Raw genomic sequence first — 23959 nt, 5'->3', positions numbered from 1 at the left:
GTCACAACCAAATACCGACATGGTGTTATATCACTGATGAAATGAAATGCTTTTCTTTCTTCTTCTCATCACCTGACTGTTTGCTTTCAATCTCATACACAGAACTCCTGTTTTCCATCCCAGTGGCAATTCAGAGTGTATTTTGGTGATCCGCCTCCTCTCCAACTCCTGCACCTAAACTGGAGCAAGCTGTCCCAAACATTTTGTATTCAAACCCTTTTTCTCCCACTCCTGTTTCCCCAGAGTGAATATCTCAGATGCTGTCTGTACCAGCCCATCCCCAGTGCCTCTCTTTGTGCCTCAGAGCGTATTAAGCACAGAACTCAAGCCTCGAGGCTTGTGGTGGTGGGGAGACTGGTATTATACAAGACATTTACTTCAGGTCACTGGCTGCACATAAAATATTCAAAACTACTCAGCCTGCATTAACATCACACCTGACTGAAATTCAGCCTTCCATAGGTTTGCATTAGTGTTCTGCTGATTAATATCACCAGTAGCAGGAAGCTACTAGTAGTGGAATCATTTCCAGCCAAACTCATAGTATCCTAGTCTTTTGAGATGGAAGGGACCCTTAAAGGTCATCTGGACCAACTCCTTTTGCTGCAGTAGCTCAGATGCCTCCAAATGCTCTTAGATGCTTCTTACTATGTAAGTACTGCTGGTACTTCAACCCAAATCCATAATGACATTTTAAAGACTGTCTATTCAATATTTTCTCTTCTGTGCAGGGATATTAATCAGTTCGAATAGTAGTGGATAGCTATTTTATACTTTGTTATTTCCATTTTTCACAGACAAACAAGACATAAAGAAGCAAAGTGATGGGTCTGCGTGTACATGTGAACCCTGTGACCAGCATAGGACCTCCTGGATATCCTGATGTCCTCAGTCCTGTCTGTCAGGGAAATGACAGGTCATGGAAGATAAGATATCTACAGGCTGGGAGAAAAAAAAGAAAGAAAAAGGAAAAAAAAAAAAGAAAAGAAAAAGCAGGGACAAAAGGAAGCTATTTTGAGTGATATTCAGAAGCCTTCTTGGAGTTATTTAAAGGTGTGAAACTAGGATAATGGAGTGACATTCAGAAATGGTGAAGAGATTAAATAAAGGGGGAAAAAAAAAAAAGCACTTTTTGAAAGGCAGAATCAATGTGGAGACAATCCTATGAAAAGGGGTGGAAAACCCACAGGGATGTTTACATCTCAACTGAACCATTTCTCAGACTATTTGCTGTCAGGGAACAGGATGAGGCCACGTGCTTATGGCCTGCAATGAGATCTGAGCCCAATCCAGAACTGCAATGCTGGGGATGTTTGGGGGTTCATCTCTCACTTTCTGAGACCCCAGTCATCCCATTAGAGAGTGCAAGCTCCAGGCTGTGAACACACAACTCATATATAAGGGATACATAAGGTAGTGTGCATTCCCGGGCCCCAAAAACTATAATAGAGAACCTCAGCTGTGAAAAACACTTGTGAAACAAACTACTTATGACAGTCTCCCTAAAATGCAGTTTAATTATTTCTGACAGGGAACCAGGAGCCAGGAACTCTCAAAACTAAATCCTCCCTTTAGCTGCCAGTTTAAAGATAGATGGGAACCATTCAATACGAATAGCCCTACAACACCCATTGTGCTATATACATCAGCCCTTATAACACTGAGCTCCAAAATGCTCACAGTATCTCATAGGTGATTAAACTGCCTGAGTAGCTTTCACTTTATTTGGTGGCACTCAAAGAAATGAACAAAATGGATTTCAGATTGAGTTTGCACTCAAATCCAGGTCTTTTTTGGGCAGCTGAAGGCTAGTGGGGTTTTGATTTACAAAAGAGGACAGGTGAATAGTTTCTTGTTCTATCAGTTCCAGGCACAGAATTTGCCACCTCTGTTCTTAATACAAGATGTACTTTTTTGGTACATTTCCCAATTCCATTGTTAAAATTAGAGGACATGATTAGCTAACATCTGATCTATGTGAGCAAATGAGAAGGAAAGCTGTTAATTCTCCTGTACTAGGTGTTCACAGACTGGCTGGCTGCATTACATTGCTCTGCCTATTTAAGCTTAGTGAGGATGCAGTGCTTGTGCGTAAAAGCACTGACTGTTAAATATTTTCACACCAGCTGTTCCCAAAAGGTGACTAAGTATTTCCTTTCATCTCTAATCTCCTTTACAGTTTGTATGAATAGATTAGCCACGCTTTATCCCTTCCTAGCGGTGCATTGTGTTTTACTTCATATTGCCATCCAGCCCATAGAGATGCCTTCAGTTCCTTGAAGCAAGGGGATCTTCTGAGCAAATTGAGAGTTTTGCAAACTCCACCCAATTCTAAATGTGGATATGAACCTCAGTGTCTTTACAAGGCACAATCAGCCCACACACCAGTGAAGGAATTACCCAGACTTTGAGGGTAGACTTTGAAAGGGTTGTTAAGCACTGGAATAGGCTCCCAAGGGAGGTGGTTGAGTCACCATCCCTGGATGTGTTTAAGAGCCATTTGGATGTGGTGCTCAGAGATAAGATTTAGCAGAGGGTTGTTAGATTTAGGGTACTATGGTTAGGCTGCGGTTGGACTTGATGATCTTTGAGGTCTTTTCCAACCTGAGTAATTCTATGATTCTATGATCAGGATTCTGGTTATTTTCATGCAAATAATCAACAAGATTTTATTTGTCTCCTGTTTCAAGACCTACTTTACTTCACCACCACTCATCCCAGCGGGGAGCCTCCCTAGGAGACCAAACTGCTGGTTAGTTTTTGTACAAGCGTGTAGAGTTGTTTTAGTTGGCTTTTTTTTTGCCTTGTCCCCTCAAGACATCTTTCCTCTGGTCCATAAAGCTGCCTCAATATTGCTCAGAATCTTGACAGTGGCCACTGATACACTTTAACTGCTGTGTATTGCATGGACCAAAATTGTGTTCTGGCTTTGTTCTGCCTCCGTCAGCATGTCTCTGGCTGTTGTTGTTTGCTTAATGTTTATGGATCTCAGCTATCTGAGGCCAGGATTATGCTTTTTGTTCTGCGTTTGCACCGTGCCAGGTGTAATGAGGTCACAATCCATTAACGACAGTTCAGAAGTAAGAATACTAAAGCAATTATTCTTACAAATACAAACCTTGTACCTGATTCTGTGGTGGGTTTTTTTTTTGTTTGTTTTTTTGTTTTTTGGCATATTCTGTTTAAAGCTGACCCAAATCTGTCCCCTTAAGAATAAAATGTCTGCTTTGTTCCCTTTGATATTTCAGAAGCAAAATGGGAAAAGAAATGTATCAAACACTAGCCAGCAATGTAATGCTTTGTTCACTGCCCTTTTTAATTGATATAACAGACACGGTAGCTTCCAATACAGGATGTGGAGTAATCCAGACTTTCATATTATTTTCACATTACATTAAAGAATTGGGCTGAGAAAGAGGGATAATGATGTCAATTTGTGCTTAATTTATGGCAAATCCATTTTTACATGTTTACCTCTACCCTAAAATCCTAAAATTGGCTTGACAACAGTTTAAAGCTCTCCAGCTTAGAGAACAGCAATGCAGATGAAATTTTTTCTTTAGCATTCATGTGATGCGGAATCAGAGCTTTAGCAGCTTCTGACCTGCCTGCTAAATCCTTTAATAAATATGGATTTAGTGCTAAAATATTAGATCAGGTGAAATTGCTCAGAGCTCCCTGAAAACTGGGGCAGTTCCACTGACCTTCAACGCATTAATAGAAAATTTAATAATTAAAAATCTGTCTTAACTGGGATTTTCCAGTTCTGTCTTGGCTCATTTGTGGCAATTTCCAGCCTCAGACTGTTCCAGAAAAGAGGCACAGGAGGAAGGCGCCACTCAGAGCTGAAAGGCAATAGTTGGTGAAGAGCTGAGCCTTGTTTTCCTAACCTGCCTTTGCTTTAGAAGGCAAATCATGGAGAGTTTCTGGGAAAAGCATCTGATAGAGAGAGATGGATGGTGAGAAACAAAAGGTTCGTAATCACCATGAGTGCTAAATACATGCTTTGTAATGAAACATAATTTCCAGTGTGATGAAACTCTTGTCTATGTGATTTGGTAACTCTGGAGTGACATATGAACTCCTGGGTTGAAACTGAAGATAGCACAATGCTAATTAGATGTTCAAAACATCTTAAATAACATCATAAGGAGAAGTTTAAATTGTGGAGCAGCAGAAAAAGAGAGATATGAATTCTCTGTCCTTGCCACCCTAGTAGCAGAGTGTCATCCCAGCATGGAGTCCTCTGAAGAGCATCCCTCTCCAGTAAGCACTGGGAGCAGGCCTGCAATGTGTGGCAATGTCACTGCTTGAAGGTCGTTTCTCTTTTCCTTCAGAGCTTATGACCCAAAGCAAGGTCTGCATAATTTAATGTCATTATACAAATGAACTGTTGGCTTATTGTTTTCAAAATGTATTGATTATTTAGGTAGTAGTAATGTCTAAGCGATCATTATTACCTTGGACGCTGTATGCAAGATCTGCATTTTTAATGCCTTCATACAAATTAGCTGTTTGCTTTCTCTCATTTAAAATATATCAATTACGTAAGTAATACTAATATTTGAGTAATTATTATTTATGTCAGTAAGTAGAAAAGCTGTTTGCTTTTACAAGTGCAGTTAAACCACTGCTACTGAGACAACTTTCTGCCTTTCTGCCCTGCTCAAGGATCTCAGTTACACAGCTCAGAATATACCTGTAAGGTAACAGTTATGTCTTTTCTTTCCATGCATGATGAAATCAAGATTAAAGGATGCCCTCCAGAGACAGAAAATGAATCCATCAGCTCTGCTATCATCCCTCACCAGGTAAAGATGCAGCAGGGCTTCAAAGGGTGACTTGGGACACCTCAGTTTTAACCTACTGCACCTGAAGCCCTGCAGGAGCACCTATACAGGAGCATTTGGTGGAAATCCCCAATAAAAGAAGGCACCTTTCTTTGTCCCTCAGCTATGCACAAAAGCTTAACCCTGCTTCAGCTCTTTCCCCCACTCTCCTCTTGCTATTTAGATCTTTGCTTGCATAAGCAGCCCTGTGTTTAACTAAAAGGTTCCTGAAAATCCCTTTCTAGGTGTCATCTCTCCACAGACTCGGATCAAGAATCTCAGTGGCTCTGAGCTAACTTGGAGATTAAAAGTTCTCAGAGCAGCTGCTCACCTGGTGCTGGGCAGATCCAGGAGAGCTGCCTTGTAAGTGCTCTGGGAACTGCCTTTGAACTCTGTAAGGAGCAAAGAATGAGTTGGGCTTGGTCATTTCCATCCACTGTTTGTCCAGGACTGAGTCTTTTGTGCTGTAAATGTACAGCACCTAGCATAGGGGGACTCATGGGGAACATCAATGAGAGCAGAAGGAGTCATTAGCATTCCCCATGGCAGTGTATCAAAGCTCTTACCCTGCCTACATGGCTGCACAACGTACAATGGTACAGTGCCACAAATTTAAGAAAATCTCCCTTCTAAGTGCAATTTCAGCTTGTTCCATATTTGCATGAAGGTTTTCCAGTTTCTATCTGAAACGCTATAACTCTGTGAGATGAAATTCCATTAAACTGGTCCGCTGTCTTTTATCTGCCTCTATTTTCTACGCTATTTATACCCAATTTTCATCCTTGCCTTAAATGTTAGCGACTGACCATCACATTTTGTCTGTGGCATCTCCTCTATAGCTGTGATTTACTTTTGTATTCCTGTCAATCTTCCCTTTATTTATTATTCTGAACTTTATTTGAAACTGTGTCTCGCTGTTGAATAGCAGGACATGAAATGCCAGGTACTGACGGCCTTCAGACTTGGAGCTAAGATTTGCTGAATAAAAATAAATATCCCAAAGTACAGGATTATGTTTTCCTCTTTGAAGTTTAATTGGTTCTCTGTACTTTCCAGGATGTGAGTTAAAGCTTCCCAGAGAAGAAACAATTCCTGGAGCATTAAATGAAGTTCCTAACACAGATTCTTCTCTGGGCTGATGTTAATTTCCTCCTGGTATCCATAAAAAGATCATTTGACAGTTGAGCCTTTTGCTCGTGCTTACAGTCATTAAAAAAAAACAATTTCTTTCTTAATTCTGTGCAGTTTGGTTTTGTCTAAAATAAATTATAACAGCACTTTCTAATGTGTGTGCAGAAGTAATTACAACCTAGATTTGCTTGGGCTTCCCTTACTCTGAGCTCAGAACAGGTTTTTCTTTTACCTCAGACAACTTTTTACTGAAGAACTTTAGGAGGAAGTTTTTCACCCAGAGGGTGGTGACGCACTGGAACAGGTTGCCCAAGGTGGCTTTGGATGCCCCATCCCTGGAGGCATTCAAGGCCAGGCTGGATGTGGCTCTGGGCAGCCTGGTCTGGAGGTTGGCGACCCTGCACATAGCAGGGAGGTTGAAACCAGATGATCATTGTGGTCCTTTTCAACCCAGGCCATTCTATGATTCTATGGTTCTGTGAACTTTGAAACATCATTTTTATTAATTTTTCTCCTTGCTGACATATGTGGGAGCTGACGTCTCTGCCTATCAATGCAAATGGGATGTATTCTCTGTGCTGCCAATATGCCTCAACACTGGTCTGGAAGGACTATCTTTATGGAAAAGAAAAGCTTTCTTCAAAACCCTTTCACATTTTTATCTGTCAAGATCATTAGAAAGGTGCTCATTAGTGCAAATTGTTATATGGAGCATGAACATTTCAGAACTTGGAGGGGGCAGAGAACTAATCTTAAGTCCGCTGTATCCACTTCAGTCAGGCTATTATATTATGGGTTACTGGTCCTCCACATACACTGCATGATGACCTCTGGTTTTTGGTTACTTTATTCTATTCTAGGTTATGTTATCCTATTTCACTGACTCTGAGATATCTTCCCCTTATATTTCGTCTCATCCATTTTCTTTTGGAACAAGACATGACTTCAGAAAGCTGGAAACACCCAGAAACACATTGCAGAAGGGGTTTCATGTTCTAGACAACATGAATTCTACATGGGTCAGAGCACAGGGTCACAGTGGTAGGAACCACCAGCTCCAGCATGGAACTGACTTAATGCCAGTGCAGAAGCCATGCCACGGTAGGTAGGACCATCCTTTCCCAGACAATGAGTGAAGTTAAAGGGAAGAGTCTGATTTAACTCCACCATAGTAGATGATAGGAACAGCCTGCCTATGCACAAGTATCCATCTTGCTGATATTCCAGCAGTAGTATTATAAAAAGAGGGAATATTCTGAAGCCATGCCCGACACTCACAAAACTGAGAGGACATCTATGTGGTCAAAAGATTTAAGTCTAGAAACTGTAAAGTTCCCCCATTCAAAAACAGAGAAATAGGCAAAATTTGGTCATCAGAGATGCATACATTTTCAGTGATACAAGCAAACTTGCAAATTACTTAGCCATCCACTGTTTTAACAGTGACTTGATTTAGCCATGGAATGTAGCAGCTTGTTGTGGTACTGTAAACCCTTTATTTTTTATATTACCCAAATTAACATGGGTAACACGATCTGGTATATCATGCTGTTTTCAGCCAGAGAAGTCCACAACACAGAAGGTAATTGATCCAAATAAAAGAACTTTTGAGCTCATGGTGTGACTGCTGAGGTCACACTGGAGATAGGAAAGAATGCTGAACTAAAACTGGCAGGCTGGGAATTATCTCCAATTATTGTAGAAAATAAACATAAAAATGGAACAGTCTTCTTATGGCCCTTTGAGGGGTCCATAACTTGGAACTGATGCTAGAGGAACAGATATGAGAGAAAGAAGCCTAAGGTCATTGAAGACTTGGGACTGCTTCTCACACCACTGAACGTACACTGTTCTAAGCTTGAGACATGATCTAATCAGACGAAACATTCTGTGATCTAATGGCCGGAGACAGACGATGACATCACCACTTCCACTGTTTTTGGCCAAGTTTGAAATGAAAGCTAGAAGGCAGGTTTTAAGTTCCTTCAGTCTCTGCCTTGGTCCCCGTATCTGATCAACACTGAGTGGACTGCTGCGAGCAGAAAAGTGGATAAAAGTAAGATCCTAAACAGATCCCAAAGATGAGAGAGTTTTGATGGATCTCTGGTTGCCCAGGGGAACAAGCTAAGCCTATTTTTCAACCATCAGGCTGTAAGTGAATTCATGTTTGAAACATAAGTTGTACAAGCCTTATGAGGAGCAGCTGAGGGAACTGGGATTGTTTAGTCTGGAGAAGAGGAGGCTCAGGGGACACCTTAACTACCTGAAAGGAGGTTGTGGTGAGGTGGGGGTTGGCCTCTTTTCCTGTGTAACTAGAGATAGGACAAAAGGGAATGGCCTCAAGTTGTGCCAGGGGAGATACAAGTTGGATGTTAGGAAAACTTTCTTCTCCAAACAAGTGGTCAGGCACTGGAATGAGCCACCCAGGGAGGTAGTGGAGTCACCAGCCCTGGGGATATTTAAGAAACATTCAAATGTGGTACTGGGGGACATGGTTTAGTGGGGAAATATTGGTGATGGGTAGATGTTTGGACTGCATGAATTTAGAGGTCTTTTCCAACATAGGTGATTCTATGGTTCTATGATTCTACTTTCTGTTTTACTGTGAGATTTCTCCCCCAACTTACCATCTGGGGTTTGTTCTTTTTATTTTTTATCTACTAACCACAAAGATATTCTGACTTTTGAAGAAGCAGACTACCAGCAAAAACAACTACAGCTCATCTCAATTATTACCTTTCTTTTTCCCCACCACGTGGGGGTCTCTACACCACAAGGAAAGGGAGTAAAAGAATATTCCTGAATAGTTTTAGCTCATATTTTCTGGTGGTTTTAGGGCTTTTATAAATTACTATTATTGATAATAAAACCCCTGGAAGACTTTAAAGGGGGAGTTCACCTTGGGAATGAACAGGCTAAAATCTGCACTCACAATACAAATGGCATCTAATGCTTTATGTTGTGTAATGATAAGTTTCTTGTTAACACTTCTGTGTTTTGCAGTTCACTTATTCCTTCCCAATTCACAAAGCAGAGCCTCTGGTAGCCTTGTGTATGAGCTCAGTGCTGCACATACTTTATTCCCTTAGAGAGAAAACTTCTCAGCACACAAATAAAATGGGGAAGATCACAAGTTCACAGATCAGCATGCTATGGTTCTGGAAGGCTGAGGATGAAATCTCTGCTGGTACAAAACATTTCCTGGCTTTCAGTGACTTTTAAGAGACAAAGTAAGGCTTCTGGGAGTAGGTTTGCAACTTGAGTATTGAACCAGATCAGATTCTGTTGCCATCTAGCAAAGTCTGCTTTTGAAACTCAAAATTTCAGTTGCCCCAGACTAATGTTTCTCACTGAATTCCAAGAGATATGAGAAGAACAAGCTATTGGTTGAAGGAAGATCATTTACACTGGCATACAGCTTGTTGCTCATCTTTCCCTTAAGTCATTAAAATCTAAAATATGTAGATGTTTATCGGTTTCATATGGCATATACTGAAGTTTAGTTCTCTTGTTCTTCCTTGTGTGTACTTTAAATCTAAGAAAAAGACTTCCCAGGCATTAATGGGGAGCAACCCTCATTTAGAGAGGAACAGACCTATTCCATGTGACAGCTGATGTAACACCCAGCTTTTACAGTGACATCCTTACCCCTAAATGAAGAAAATGATGTTCTAGAGGAGGAATTATGTGAACATTTTTCGAGGATGGATTTTTTATCTTGGTGGCCTTGGGCATGACATGAATTTAACATGAGACTTTGTTTTGTAAGGTTGACACCAATAAGCCCAAGGAAATCAATTTTTATCACACCTATTGTGTTAACCCTGGTGCTGTTTGACCAATGGGATATGACGTTGTCTGGTAAGATATATGAGAACTATTTTTCTGGGTGTATGTGTGCATGGGCATGGTATAATCTGCACAATTCCAGATGAAAAAAGGCACTGGAAAATAAAGATGCATTTGCTTAGGCTTTCCTCTCTAAAAGTTCATTCCTTTTAGTCTCCTTAACTACTGATTAGAATATAGAGCATATGCTTAATTCAATGAACTACACAACTTTGTGGTGGTCTATTGGGTGCTTTCTGAAATATTTTCTCCACTGTTCATTCCTACAACAAAATTGGTACTAAAAAAATCCAACCACTACCATTAGCTGATACAAAATCTTAAATCTAAACGTTACTTGTAAACAGACGTGAATTGACCCATACTCCTACAGGCAGCAGATTTTCCATTGACTTCAGTGTGCTGTGCAATAAATTTAAAGCATTTTCCCTGCATACAGAAAGATGGGTGTGTGCACTATGCTGATTTTAATCTTGATCCAACTTTCCAGACTATAAAAAAGAAGTGAAGCCACAGAGGACTGCTTTTCAACTGGTGGATAAATACCTGGTCTTCTGCCTGCCCTATGGAGACCTGCACTATTTTCCCACTGCAATAAGGCCGGATTTATCTAAGCATATCTGCAAATGTCTGAATCATAGAATCATAGAATGGCTTAAGTTCAGGGGGACCTTCAAGATCATTCAGTTTCAACCCCTTGCTGTGGGCTGGGTTGCCAACCACTAAATCAGTCTGCCCAGGAACCCATCCAATCTGGCTTTGAATGCCTCCAAGGATAGGGCAACCACAGCCTCTCTGGGCAGATGTACCAGGGCCTCACCACCTCTAAGTAAATAATTTCTTGTTGATATCTAACCTAAATCTCCCCTCTTTTAGTTTAAGTCCATTTCACCTTGTACTGTCACTACCAGACCACAGAAAAAGTCAGTATTCCTCCTGCTTTAAAGTATCTCTCATTACTGGCAGTTCACAACAAGATCTCCTTGGAGTCTTCACTTCTCCAAGCTGAACATGCTCACTACTCTTGCCCTCTGCCACCTTTCTGTTGATACAGTCCAGCACACCATTGGCCCCTCTGGGCTGGAAGCACACACTGCTGGCTCATTCACCAGAATTCTCAAGCCTTTCTCAGCAGGGCTGCTCTCTATGAGTTTTTGTTCCAGTCTGTACTCATATCTGGAAATGCCTCGGTCCAAGAGCAATACCTTGCACTTGGCCTTGTTAAACCTCATTAGATTGTATGCACACTTTTTGAGCATGTCCAGGTCAATCTGAATGGTGTCCCTCCCTTGTATTGTGTCAGCTGCAGCAATAAGGTTAGTTATCAGCAAACATACCAAGGGAACACTCAGTGCCACTGTCTGTGTCGATGATAAAGATGGTAAAGAGCATTGGTCCCAAGATGGACCCTGGGGGATACCATGTATGACCGGCCTCCCCCTGGACATAGAGACATTGACACCTACCCTCTGGTTATGAACATCCAAATAGTTTTATATTACAGATGTGATCACTACTGTTTTTTAACAGGTCACATAGGCTAAACAGGCAATTTTCTTTCTTTCTTTCTTTTTAATGTTAAGTGCCACAGCTCTGTAATTGCCTCTCTCCTGAGGAAATCTGTGATCGTGATGCCTGCTGTGACTTCTGCAGTTCTTTGGCAGAACTGAGGATCTCTGAAAAGCTGAAACCCAGACAGCTCCAAAGGAACATGAATTACCCAAATATGGAGGCAGCTAAATCAATGAGGACTCAATTAAGCTCTCTTTCAAAGATTTCCACTTAACTACAATTGGAACAGTCTTTTGCACATGTTTCTCTTCTCTAGGACAACTGTTCCACTAAATTGTTAGTGCTAAAGGAAGTTTTAAGGCAGCAGGGGATTGCATGAAACTGAACTTGTTCAAAAAACATCAAGGACATTTGTAACATTTCCAGCCACAGTAACTGTGGCTACGATAAGTGCCTAAAATTTTGGCAGTCATTTCCAGCAGTGAAATGCATAAATCCTAAGTAAATACCAAAGACCTAGAAAACAAATACAGATGAGCAGGGAGCTGGGGTTGAGACCCTTTAACCCTGAACTTCAGGTTTTCTGTTCCAAGCATGCTGGTCAGACCATTAAGAAATGCTGAAGGGATGGATGGTGAGAAGATCTGTCTCCCTCTCAAACTCCAGGCATTCTGTGCTTTGTAAAAATGAAAACACTCAGGCTGTCAAATCTCTGTCCTCAAATTGTCATCCCTTTGGATTGCTCATACCTGTTCATTCTTCACTTTGAGATGATGACTGCCTATAGCATCTGCATTGACCTGATAATTGGGATTCTCTCCCAAGAAACTGAAGACACATCTCTAGACACTGCAGTGTCTCAGGAGCTGAGAAAAAGTTCCCAGCAAGACTGCATTACAGTTAGATAAATCTGCATTTGCTTCAAGTAAATTGTAAATGCGTAAATCTCTTTCTGAGTGTGAACCTCATGAAGTCTGGCAACAAATCAATGGATAGTAGTATTTCCTAAAAGTCACAGAGGGGAACAAGGGCAGCCATAAACTCAACTGGCATATCCTCAAAACCACGGCTAGCAGCAGAAGTGCTGAGAGAAGCTCTGGATGGGATCGAGCCACTTGATTTCATGAGATACAAGCACTCGAGCTCAGCCTCAACCTTTGTCCAGGAATACTCTGCCAGACTTTTCAGTCTGTAAAATCCCAGTCTCCATTGTCAGCTCTTTTCATTAAATGCACAGATTATGATTTTGTATCTATCCTGACAATTCAGGACCAAGCAATATTCTTATTATTACTCTTCAGTCTAGTTTTAAGGATCTCAGCTGTGTAAAAAGTGACTGAAAAGGAATGCAGGTCTATGTCCAATCATTATCAACTGTCCAGAAAAACATAATCACTATACTTATTACACAGAGATGTAATTTGCTTTGTATGATCAGTTTTCGGATGATTCTAGCAAATATCTTGTATGCCAAATGTCAACTGCCACATACAGAACAGAGTGAAATCATTACTTTAAATCTGAGGAAAGTGAAGGACAACATCAGGTAACATAAGCATGATAGTAGATTTAAACATATTTTGATAGGCTTGGGATTGTACTGATGCATCACTGAGATCCCTCTGGGAAACAGCATTCTCTAAACACAGTCAGCATGACTCACCTGCAGCAAGAAGGTCTTACTGCAATGTGTTTTGTTGCCTCTTGATTAGCCAGAAATATTTGGTCCAGCTTAAATAGGTCAAGATTGAGACTTCATTACATATTAAGTTCTGTTTCATGTTTCAGCACAGGGCATTCCCCTCTTCTTGCTATACTCAGACAATATGAGGTTAAGAGACCTGCCTTTTAATGGCTTCATTAGCTGCCATGCTTGGAGGACAAAGTCCTTTGCTAGGGCTCATTAAGAGGTGAAGGGAGATAGCATGCCAAAAGCCAAAGATACAGAGGATATCTAATGGTAGGCTCTGGAGAAAAGGGGTTAGGATGAGTGGTTCCTTAATTAGCCTTCTTATGCTGAGCATTGCCCTGGACTTTTTAGCTGAACTGGGTTATAAAGGACGTTTTTGTATTTGCTTGTACAACAGCACAAGGATGCAAAAAGGAGGAGATTTCATTCATTCAGAGAGAACTCAAAAAGGCCGTTTCCTCTGCATATAGGTTCTCATTGGACTTATCTCTCTACTTTTCATTAGAAGACTTTATACTAGGCAGCGTACCAAAGAAGAACAGCATACTGAGGGGAAGAGGACTCTATGCCTTGTATGAGGAAGGGAAGCATGCTCAGGAAGTATTTTTCTAGAGTGAAAATTCTGTGGTGCTATGGATATACTGGCTTTGGGCATAATAATAATAATGCTAAGAAAAAGAATTTAGAAAGGCACCTTATTACTTCTACGATACATTGTAGAGCAGAACATGTGAGAAATTGAGTCACACAGCTTGTGTATGATGAGAAAAGGAAGGTGGAATGAAAAAAGACACAAACAGGAAAAAAGAAGAATCTAATATTACTATTATGTGAAAAAATAAAGGGTTTCATGTAGCAAGCTGCATTTCTCTAAGGTTGCCTCTAGAGGCAGGTGAAACCCATCTACTTAATAAAAATATTGAATCTAAGGTTCAGAGACATTTTAGTCTTACTTTCTATGTATGACAGTGACGTGGTGTCCCTGACAATGGCAGGGGGTTGGAACTGAATGATCTTTCATTCAAGGTTTATTCTGCCAACCCAAACAGTTCTATTAGTCTGTGATCCAAAGACTTTCTCCTATCTTCTTCCATACTGGCTGATAACTCCTAAATGAATGCAGTATGCTTTTCAGATAGCTAACAGTCTTGTCTTGAAGATGTTATGAGCTGGAAAACCCACTGTAGGCACACAGTCCTATGGGTTTCACTGGCAGTAAACACAGTCCTAAGTGCTTTGCTGAGCTGAGGTTGATTTATTCAAGTACTTAAGTATTTCACTTAATAATTTTTCCACTATTTGTTCCTATTTTATAGGACAATAGAGTCTGCCCCTCTTAATTTCTTTCGAGGACCCCCTACTGCCCACTCTGGGCTCTGGTGCTATATGTACAAACATACTTGCTCACTCTGTTTTAATCGTGCAAGAAAGGTACTACACATCCTGTGAGTAAATCTGTCTTTCAAATCAAGTCATCAATTCAGTGGAAAGGTCTGGGTTAGAAATGGAAGTTTACAAATCACCTTAGCTGTGATTTTAGCTGTGAGGCACAATAACCTGAATGTTACAAGCAGCTTGGTGAGGAAAAAGGTCTTGGAATGATGCTCAAGTTTGTCTCAAATAACCTCACACTGCCAAAGAAAGTTTGCACTAGATAGATTTATAAAAGTAGTATAAAGAAAGCTTATAAATCATCTGAACACGACCCTGCAGGTTAACAATGGGAAAGCAAGTTCTGTTTGCGTGTTGAAATGAACACTTTTCCAAATCCATCCCTTCAACCCCTAAACCTCCACATAAACTCAGAATAATGACTCAATTATGCACCATGCTATGAAATCACTAGAAATACACTGCTACCTTCTCCCTTCCTTTGGTCATCATATAAATGTGTGTATGGAACTGAAGACATTAATGTGGGATCAGTATATTTTTAACCCCAGTCAACGAGGACTCCTTTTTGCTGTATTCCTCAGCCCAGTCAATTTTACCACATGACAAGCTTCCTAACATGACACCTACCCTGAATGATTATTGTACAGAAGCTTTTTATTCATATCCTTTCCAAGAGCTCATTCAGTTTGCCCTATCCTTGAAAGTCACTCTCCTACAATACTTGCAAGCAATTAACCTGATTTTTTATACACATTGCAGCAATTCCTCAGTGAAAATGTTTGTGCGTTTTTTCTGCTACACCCAGTCTCCTAATAGTTTGTGTGTGTGTGTGTGTGTGTGAAAATTCACTCCATTTCATTGCCTAACCAGAACTGCCCTGGATTTTTGGCCTAGTTCCACTTATCTCTTTAAGGTAAAGAAGTTGTTATTGCTGTGGTCTTTTATTTGTGAGTACAGTATACACAAGCCAAAAGACTAATGCCCAGTAGGCTCTGATTATTTAATGCATTATAGCATTTCTCAGTATGGCATCTAAAAGCTAACTGCATTTGGAAGTAAAAAAGAAAAGCTCTTGAACACTTTTCCCTCAGTCTCCACTTCAGATACCAGATGCACATTTTGAGCATGATGCCCATGTAGACAAGGAACAAAGGAAATACACATTTTGAGACCTTTACACAAAATTGCCTATAAAAATATGTCTTCTTAATGCTTGTAGTATCCAATGCTTCTACTCAGTCAACTTCTTTTTCACTTGATATGGGACAGCGCTTATAATGTTCTGATTCAAACCTCATGTGACACTCATCCTCCTCCAGCTGAGCCTAGAAAATCACAGCATTTAAACCTTGAAGGGAAAAGAGTTCTGGCACCTCTTTTCTTGTTGTTTACAGCAACCTAAAGAATATTTAGTTCTATCTCCTAAAAATCAAAACATAGCCTTTGTTGGCTACAAGGATTCATCAGAAACCAACACCAGAACAAGAAGTTATATGTAGACCATCAATTACTTGCATAGCAATATAATGTACTACAGCAAGCCTACGTGGCTTTAATGGGGTTATTTATTATATTGCTCTGTGCTCAGCTATAGAAGCAGAATTATTTATGTAGTTGAGCTATGGCATTTCTGCTTCCAGGCATGCCCTACATGAGCTTTACAGGAACACATTTGTAGCGCTACATCAGCAGACCTGAGTCTGAATATTTTACAAAGTTTAAATAAACCAAAAAACAACCCGAGTCTTCGCTGACGTTACCGATTGAACAATCGTGGCCAGTCCAGTTGGGATCGCAGCTGCAGAGGCCGGTATCGGGAAGGAAGGTCCCATGACCAGAGCACTGGTCCAGACACGTGGCTCTTGGGGTCTCGCAGTTGGTTCCTCCCCAGCCAACAGAACAGTGGCACTCTCCGCGCACACACACTCCTCGTCCCGAGCAGGTAGGATCCATGCAATCCACTACGGGTAAGAAAGAAAAGGAAAGCAGACAAAGGGAGTAAATTTCAGAAGAATAAATGATCAGCTTGCAGTCTACAGAAGCTTGCTTCTACAGTATCTCAAGGCTCCAAGCAGAAAGCAAAGTCACACTGAGCACAAAATAAATGCTTTGAGAAGATACCATGCCCAAATTGGAATAAGACCTAAATGTCCCATCTCTGGAAACATTCAAGGTCAGGCTGGTTGGGGCTTTGAGCACCTGATGGAGCTTTGGGTGTCCCCATTCAGAGCTGGACTAGATGACCTTTAAGGGTTCTTTCCAACTCAAACGATTCCATGATTGTAAAACACATGAAAAACAGAAAAAAATACACGATAAAATGCATTCTTTCATCCAGGCTCACAGTAATAAATAACCTTCCAAGTAAGAACAGGCTAATGTCAATTAAGGTTAGAATAAGAATAATATTCTCTTGTACATGTATTGCATCTCCACTTACTCTATTGAATATGTTAAACTACACTTACTAATGAATTCAAAGCTGAGCTCCAGTTTTCTGAGAGTGAATTTTACATAAAGACTCAGCAGAAGTTTATGTCCTGATTCAGCAAAGCATATGCTTAAATTGAAGAATACGCTGAGATCTATGCAGGTTTTACAGACAGTTACATTCATTTCATGTTAAATGTATCCTCTCTCTTTTTGGAGTAAGGATTAAAACAAAACTGCCCTGGGGATCAGTGACAAGCACCAGCCTGGCTTGGAGCAGGAAGAAATCTGCTCAGCTCCTGGCTCAAATGCAGAAGAGCAGAACACGGCCATGGCACATACAGCAGGTTTGCAGCTTCTATTTTTTCCTGCAAGAGCTAATAGGAACCCCAACGACCTGCTGAAGATCCAGAAACCTTAAAAAGAAACACAACAGCTGCTCAGATAATTCTCTGGATTCGCAAAACCTCCTCGCTCTGACAAGTAATGGCTCAGCAATTACTATCCCAAGGCATGTGAGAGCATTTTCAGTTCTCTTTGATTCCTGGAGCCCTGATCATAGCTGGAAGAATTCTCGAAAATGGTAAGAGGCTGGAAAGGATGAGTCTATAAATCTCCTTCAGTGCTAGTGAGCTGGGAGCCAGGTGCCAATTTTAGCATGAGACCCTTGGAGCCCTGGCCCCGTTCTTTCTCAGCAGTAATAAGCAGGAAAAGGACTAAAAAAGGGACTTGCAGCCTTGTAGGCTCTCAGCAGATGGTTTGAACATAGGGAACAAAGATCACAGGCTAACTGACAAGAGGCTACCTCCAGGCAATTCATCATCCCCTCCGAAGGTCAATTGGGAAAAAGGTGAGTTTTACAGAGGGCTCCATCATGGGAGGCAGACAATCCACAAGCCCGGCTCCAGCACAGCTGATTATAGGAGGGGAATGTGCATGTCAGAACCCCCCATTTATCATAATCCCAAGGCCATTTTTCATGTTGAAATGAGCCCTTTCAGAAAATGTCACACACAATGGCTACTTTAATCTCAGCCTCACTAGCTGTATCTCTTTAAGCTTTCTGCACCAGCTCAACGGCCCTGGGACAGGATTAGGGGCTTCTGCTTTCTTCTTCATCAATTGCTTAGTGGCTTTGAGTACAATGTTATATTTTTAGGGAGTTCTGCTTGACAAATTCAGCTGCTCAGGAGAGAAGACACTGAGAGAAGCAGAGATGAGGGCAGGAGGGCAGAGCTGACAAAATCTCCTGCACTTAAAAAAAAGCCACCAAAACAACCAGCAGCAACAACAACAACAACAAGAGTTTTACATAGAACTGTGTTGCTGCTTGGAAAGCATCCCAAATGGTCTAATTTTGGGTTAGAAAATGCCCCATTTATAGTTAAACCTTGTGCAGAACCTTTGCTAAGAAGATAAATCATGCAGCAGGCAAGGCTACAGTCTCTTCTACACTGTTCCCCAATATGCTTCATGCTTCATTGGTCATACGAGTTATTAGGTTGGTTGGTTGTTGTTTTTTTTTTTTTTTGCAGTACCCAAAGAGTAACTTCTCATTTTTCACTGATTAAATTTGCTCCCCTCCCTTAACATCTCGCTGGCTTAGCCCGTGCCTTATAAAATATTGTCCAATAAACTGAGGAAGGAGAAAAGAAAAACTCCTGTAAGATTGTTGGCTGGTGCTTTATAAACACTGCCGAACTTCTGTGGGGGGAAAAGACAGAAGAAACACTGGAATGAAAACCCATTCTAAACACTGAGTAAGGAGCGAAGCTACAAGAATGGAGAAATAATAAAACATAATCGATGCCAGATGGTGGCTCTTAAAAGAGAAATTAAAAAGTAAAAACAATTTAAAAAATGGAATAAATTGACTTTTTGAATAGATTTAAATAAATATAGGTTTGTATATATAAATGTATATATATTGTGAAGATTTCCCGCATGGCGTATTACCGAGTTACCACCCCTCCTCACAACACAATACCAGTTAGGCCTGGAATATGAGAAACAAATACAGAGTCTGGTAAGTCCAAAACAGCTCTTAAAGAAGATCACAATCTCTTTGTTCTTTGCTCTTTTTCAGGTTGTTCCCTACTGGGACTGATGCTGTCCCCAGATACAGTGACAGCATGAAACAGCGGAGCGCTATCTGATTTTTCTGCTTGAATGTGATCAGGGAAAAGAGGCTCCTGTAAGAAAAAGGGCAAATCTTACTGTGATTTACACACATGAAATGTGCCTTGCTGAAGGCAAAACAAGTATTTTTTCATTTCTGTTTATTCAGTAAAGATACGATCCTGTAATTAATGAGATCTACGGAGATTTTTTAAAGGCACTTCAGTAGTCACCATCTTTAGGGCTTGCATTCCCTATGAATTCATTGAACTGTGCCTTCTTAAGCCAGAGTGCAGCTTTCTCAGGAGGTGGCTTACAGTTACTGAGCTGATGTTGTCTTCATCTCTAACACTATGGACAGAGAAGCTGTGGCACATCAGAAATGTCCCACTCTTACACACAAAATGCATGAAAGGGATTGCTAGATTAGATGCCATTCCAATGTCTGAATCCAATTCAGCCTGTTTCCATTGTCTGTAACATAAAAGCCATTTCAGAGAAACCTTTATCCCACATGCATGAGGACAACAATAAATTAATTCAAGATCTAATGACTCTTACGCACGTATCAAACTGATGTCTCAACTCTACCAGGCGGTGCAGAAGCCTTATAGCTGCATTTACAGAAGCATAATTTAAACATAATTACCTTTCAGGTCCTCTGCACAGAATTCTGAGAACATTTTTCAAAAGCACCAAGGAGTATTCTGTAAATCAGACACTTCTGGATGCATTTTTGTAACTGTCCAAATGCTTTGTACACTTACAAAACTGCCCACTTTCTCAGTTAGCAATAAGAAGCAGTCGCAGACTGGGGAAGATAAAGGTTTATGATGGCAGGTGACTTCCCTGCTCAAATAGACAAAAGATAAGAGCTAAAAGGCATTGCATTTCTGAGTCACATATCTAAATGTAAATGAAAAATGTTTTGGGGCTCATGTAAGAAATATATATATATATGTATGTATGTATATAAAGCTATGAAAGAGTTATTAAAATAATATCTGATTTTGAAGCAGAATTTAATTCAAGTCCAGAGCATTTCTAAGCTTTTAAAGAACCAAAGACTTTCATACACCACCATTTTGTATATGCAAGCAACTGAAATCACTTGGCATAGCATAATAGAGAAGAAAGCACTGTAAAAGTAATTACATGTTCAGTTGTGTAAATGGAAATGATGCCTTAATAAGAACATTTGAACATATGATTAGATGTTCTGGACTTTCAACTAGATTTGTCTATCTGAAGCTTTTGATGGCCTTTCATTGAATTATTGAACAAATATGATAGCTAATGACAAGCTATTACAACATATCATTTTTATGTTGCATCTATCTATTGTATCCATAAGGTGCCTATTACTGTTCTGCTTAAGTGCCAGTGCTATTGTGAATTGCCTCCATCCATGTAATTACGTAACAACAACCGAAGCAAAGGCTAATTGAATGTATCTTGCAAATACCTTCTTCACAGCTCTCGCCCTTGTACCCTGGGTTGCAGATGCAGGTCCCCATGATGCACGTCCCATGGTTACTGCAGGTGACATCGATGCACTGGTTGGTTGGGACGTCACATTCTGCTCCTTTCCAACCACTGTGGCATAAGCACCTCCCTTTCATGTACTGCCCATTCCCACTGCACAGCACCGGGCAGGACGCTGGGGAAAGATGATGGAAATAACATTAAAAACAACTGTACACAGTTCTCACTTTAAAAAAGAGTACAGGAGTCCAGTTTATATTCTTTGTCCAGATTTATATTCTTTGTACACACTCTTTCAGTAGGGTATGTTGTTCTTTCCTTTGCCAAAACCAATTATTTTACAGGCAAGACACCCAGCTGTCAACTGCATTCTCTTATGAATGTTTAAAACAAACAGTGCTCTTGAGTTAAAGCATCTCTTTGCTTTGTGTCTACGATACTTGTTTCACTAACTAACCTCAGACCTTTCTGGCATTCTAACTTCCCTACACACTGGTGTCTCCTCTGGCAGCACCACTGACCTTAAATTGCTTATCGTTGTTCCTGACTTTCTGCCAGCCTCTGCACAGCCTCTGCTGCAGATCTGGCTCCCCATGATAGAAGGCAACAGGGACCAAACCCCAGCCTCCATGATATCAGCTTTGGTAACTGCCATTCTCTAGGCTTCCTTTGGCTCCTCTCTGAACATCTTTGCTCCCTTTTCCTTTCTTTGCAGCTGCAACCTTTGCCTCCTCTTGTCCTCTGTTCTGATTTATCCATGGAAGCTTCCCTCAGAAGACACCTTCCTGTCTGCTGTCCCTTGAAATTCTGTCTTGTTTAAGTTCTGTTCTCAATTGCTTTCAGTGAAACTCAACCAAAAGGACATATACCCAACTCAGATTTCTCTCCTTCACTGTTGCACATCATCCTCTTGTGAGAGCAGCTGAGTTTCTCATTTGCCCCTCACAAAAGCAATTAATTAACATTTTTATACAGGATAAATATGAGAAGAATAGTCTCATCTACTGCTTAATTCACCTGTACTAAGCATGTGATAAATTCAATGCTCTTCTTTTGCATCGCTCCTGGCTCTGAGTATGTGCAGAAAGAGCTATGAGTGTGGTTAAGGGAAACACTCCTCTCTTCCCTTACTACCTCTTCATGTGCAATGCCCATCCGGTGCTGTTTTCATTAATCATTATAGACAAGTCTTACAGAATTATAGTGCACTCTGTACGATAAAAAGCATTATCAGCTCTGACTGTTAAACTGGTTTGAAATGCAGTGAACTATAATAAAAGAAATGTAGAAGAGAAAGGATTTTGACAACTATTATTACTAAGGAGTGCTCTGTTCACTTTAAAGAAAGCACACTGCAGTGGTGTGCATCATTTGCAAGGAGAATACAAGGCAATATAATGTACAATATAAGACATAAGTTGTTTAAGATACACTGTGTTATATATGTGCTTCACAGCAAATTCACTCAGTAATTTCACTTTTCAGCTAGGCTGATGGAATTTTCCCCCCTCCTATCTCAAATTTCAAATGCTCAGTAATGGAGCCTGCTCTTTCAAGGCACTGGAAGAGGATCCTTAGCAGCTCTTTGCCACAGGAAGAAAGAATAATTGCCTTTAACCAGTGAGAGGCTGCTGAAAAAGACTTGCATGTTTTCTGACAGGACAGCTGATCACTCAGTACAAGATCAAATAAATTGCTGGCCGTCTGCAATAAGACTGGAGAATACTTTCAGCCTAAGCTGGAAAGTGCTGTGCCAATGTTAAGGCAATTGGGAAGAAAAAGAGCTCCTTTATAGCATGCCATAACGAATAAAGACAAAGGAGGTTTCTGGATTTCTTTCCACTGCCCCTTGTGCAACTTTTTTCTATACATAATAATACATAATTAATTTGATCGCTCAGATTCCATTTCAACAGATATCTAAGATGCCCAATCACAGTAATTCTCCAGTGTGGTAGCAACAGCCCAAATGCAGACCACTTCAAGTTTAGCATCACAGAGCAAGATTATTCATTTATTTGTTTTACTAAATAGACAGTGTGAAAAAAAAGACATTGTTCAAGGAGGCCTTCAAAATGCCCATGAAAACATCACTGGTGATTTGCTCTCATTTAAGTTGCTTAAAATAATTGGTTAAAGTTACAGTTGTATTGTTTACCAATTATGTAATTGGTTAATAACATAACTGTATATATTTCTGTTCCAAAGTTTCCCACTGATTTGGGAGGTGAATTGCAAGGTTGAATGGGAACAAAGGAGCCCAGGAAATCTGTGACCTAGAAACCCTGGTATGGACAGAGAACTTAAGAATTATTGCTCTATCCAGGAACTGACACGCAGCTGCAGACGGATCCTGTAGCAGCCTTGCTTATGCTGCAGTTGCTGTCCTTGAAGGGATGTTTAGGTCAAAACCCTTGAAAACTATAAGAAACCCAACGTTGGGACCCTCGTATATTAAGCTCATGGCAAGCTCCCATTGAACAAGCCTTCAGGGTGGAAGTGCACATGCAAATTGCATTTTGACACTCCAAGTATTTGTCTATCTTCACAAAAATAACAGTGATAGGAGCTCAGATCAATCAGGTGTGTTCATATTAGCCAGAGTAAGCAGCAGTGTGAAACGGGAGACACTCGTGTGGCCTAACTGGAGTACAGGGAAACCAAGAAAGGAGGAAAGCTCCCCTGATTCAGACTAAAAGTTTACATATTCTGCCTGACAGTGAAGGAGCTTTTCATTCTGCCTTGACTCTGCAGGGAGCCTTCGGGGAACAAACCCCGAACTTCTGCCCCTAGCTGAAGTCACGAGGTGCAAGAGATGGCAAAACTCCTTTTGTTTCCAGCTGCATGGATTTAAAAAGGAGCTTGGAAATGCAAACCAAGCCCAGCCTGAGTCAGCAAGAAGTCTGCTTGCTCAGACTCAGAGCTCTTGGGGATGCAGACAGCCACATCCATCTTACTGGGCCATGACCCCCAAGACACTACTGGGGTTCAGCCGGGGCCCAGCATGAGGGGTGTGCAATCGGCCTTATCTCCTGGCTGGGCTGCAGGGACGTGGCCCCCAGCCTCACACAGGCACAGCAGACCTCAGTGGGAGTGGGAGCGGATGTAGGGTTGGACAGAGTTTAGATTTCTCTCTTGGGAAGGAGCCCAGCCTTCTTCCCAGACAAAGCAATGGGCTGGGGTGAAGGCCTGACTTGCTGCCTTAGCACAGCTCCTTGTGTGGGCATTGACTTTTTGCATTATCCCCCCATACACTGAATTATAAATCTGCGCTGCGTCTGTTCAACTGTTCCAGCCAAAAAAAGACCTTGAAAAGACTGAAGCACAGCATTCTGGCATTTTCCACGTGTGACGTTAGATTTTTCTGTCTGTAACAAGTTCTTATTGAAAGTGATTCAGTTTGTTTTTTAAATGTTTAACTAACCTAAAAATTTCAGGTCGAGTGAAAATCCTTCCAAAACGATTTATTAAAAAATACTTTTCACTTGAGAAGAAAAATGTATTGTACTGTTTGCTGGGG

At 40.8% G+C, this 23959-nt stretch overlaps 1 protein-coding gene across 16 annotated transcripts in view; it reads right to left on the bottom strand.

Annotated features, from left to right (window-relative positions):
- The window catches only part of TENM4 (teneurin transmembrane protein 4), a 1512248-nt gene that overhangs the window by 122953 nt on the left and 1365336 nt on the right, over positions 1 to 23959 (bottom strand). For all 16 annotated transcript variants that reach the window (XM_032442260.1, XM_032442267.1, XM_032442273.1 and 13 more), the window contains 2 exons: positions 20420 to 20614; positions 16167 to 16367 (listed from right to left, as the gene is read on the bottom strand). In XM_032442260.1, coding sequence (XP_032298151.1) covers positions 16167 to 16367; positions 20420 to 20614 — 396 coding nt within the window. The remainder of the gene's footprint in view (positions 1 to 16166; positions 16368 to 20419; positions 20615 to 23959) is intronic.

The sequence above is a fragment of the Coturnix japonica genome, chromosome 1 (genome assembly GCF_001577835.2).
Source record: "Coturnix japonica isolate 7356 chromosome 1, Coturnix japonica 2.1, whole genome shotgun sequence".
Taxonomy (NCBI): domain Eukaryota; kingdom Metazoa; phylum Chordata; class Aves; order Galliformes; family Phasianidae; genus Coturnix; species Coturnix japonica.
Note: the sequence above shows the minus strand (reverse complement) of the source record. Positions and strands in the feature narration are given on the sequence as shown.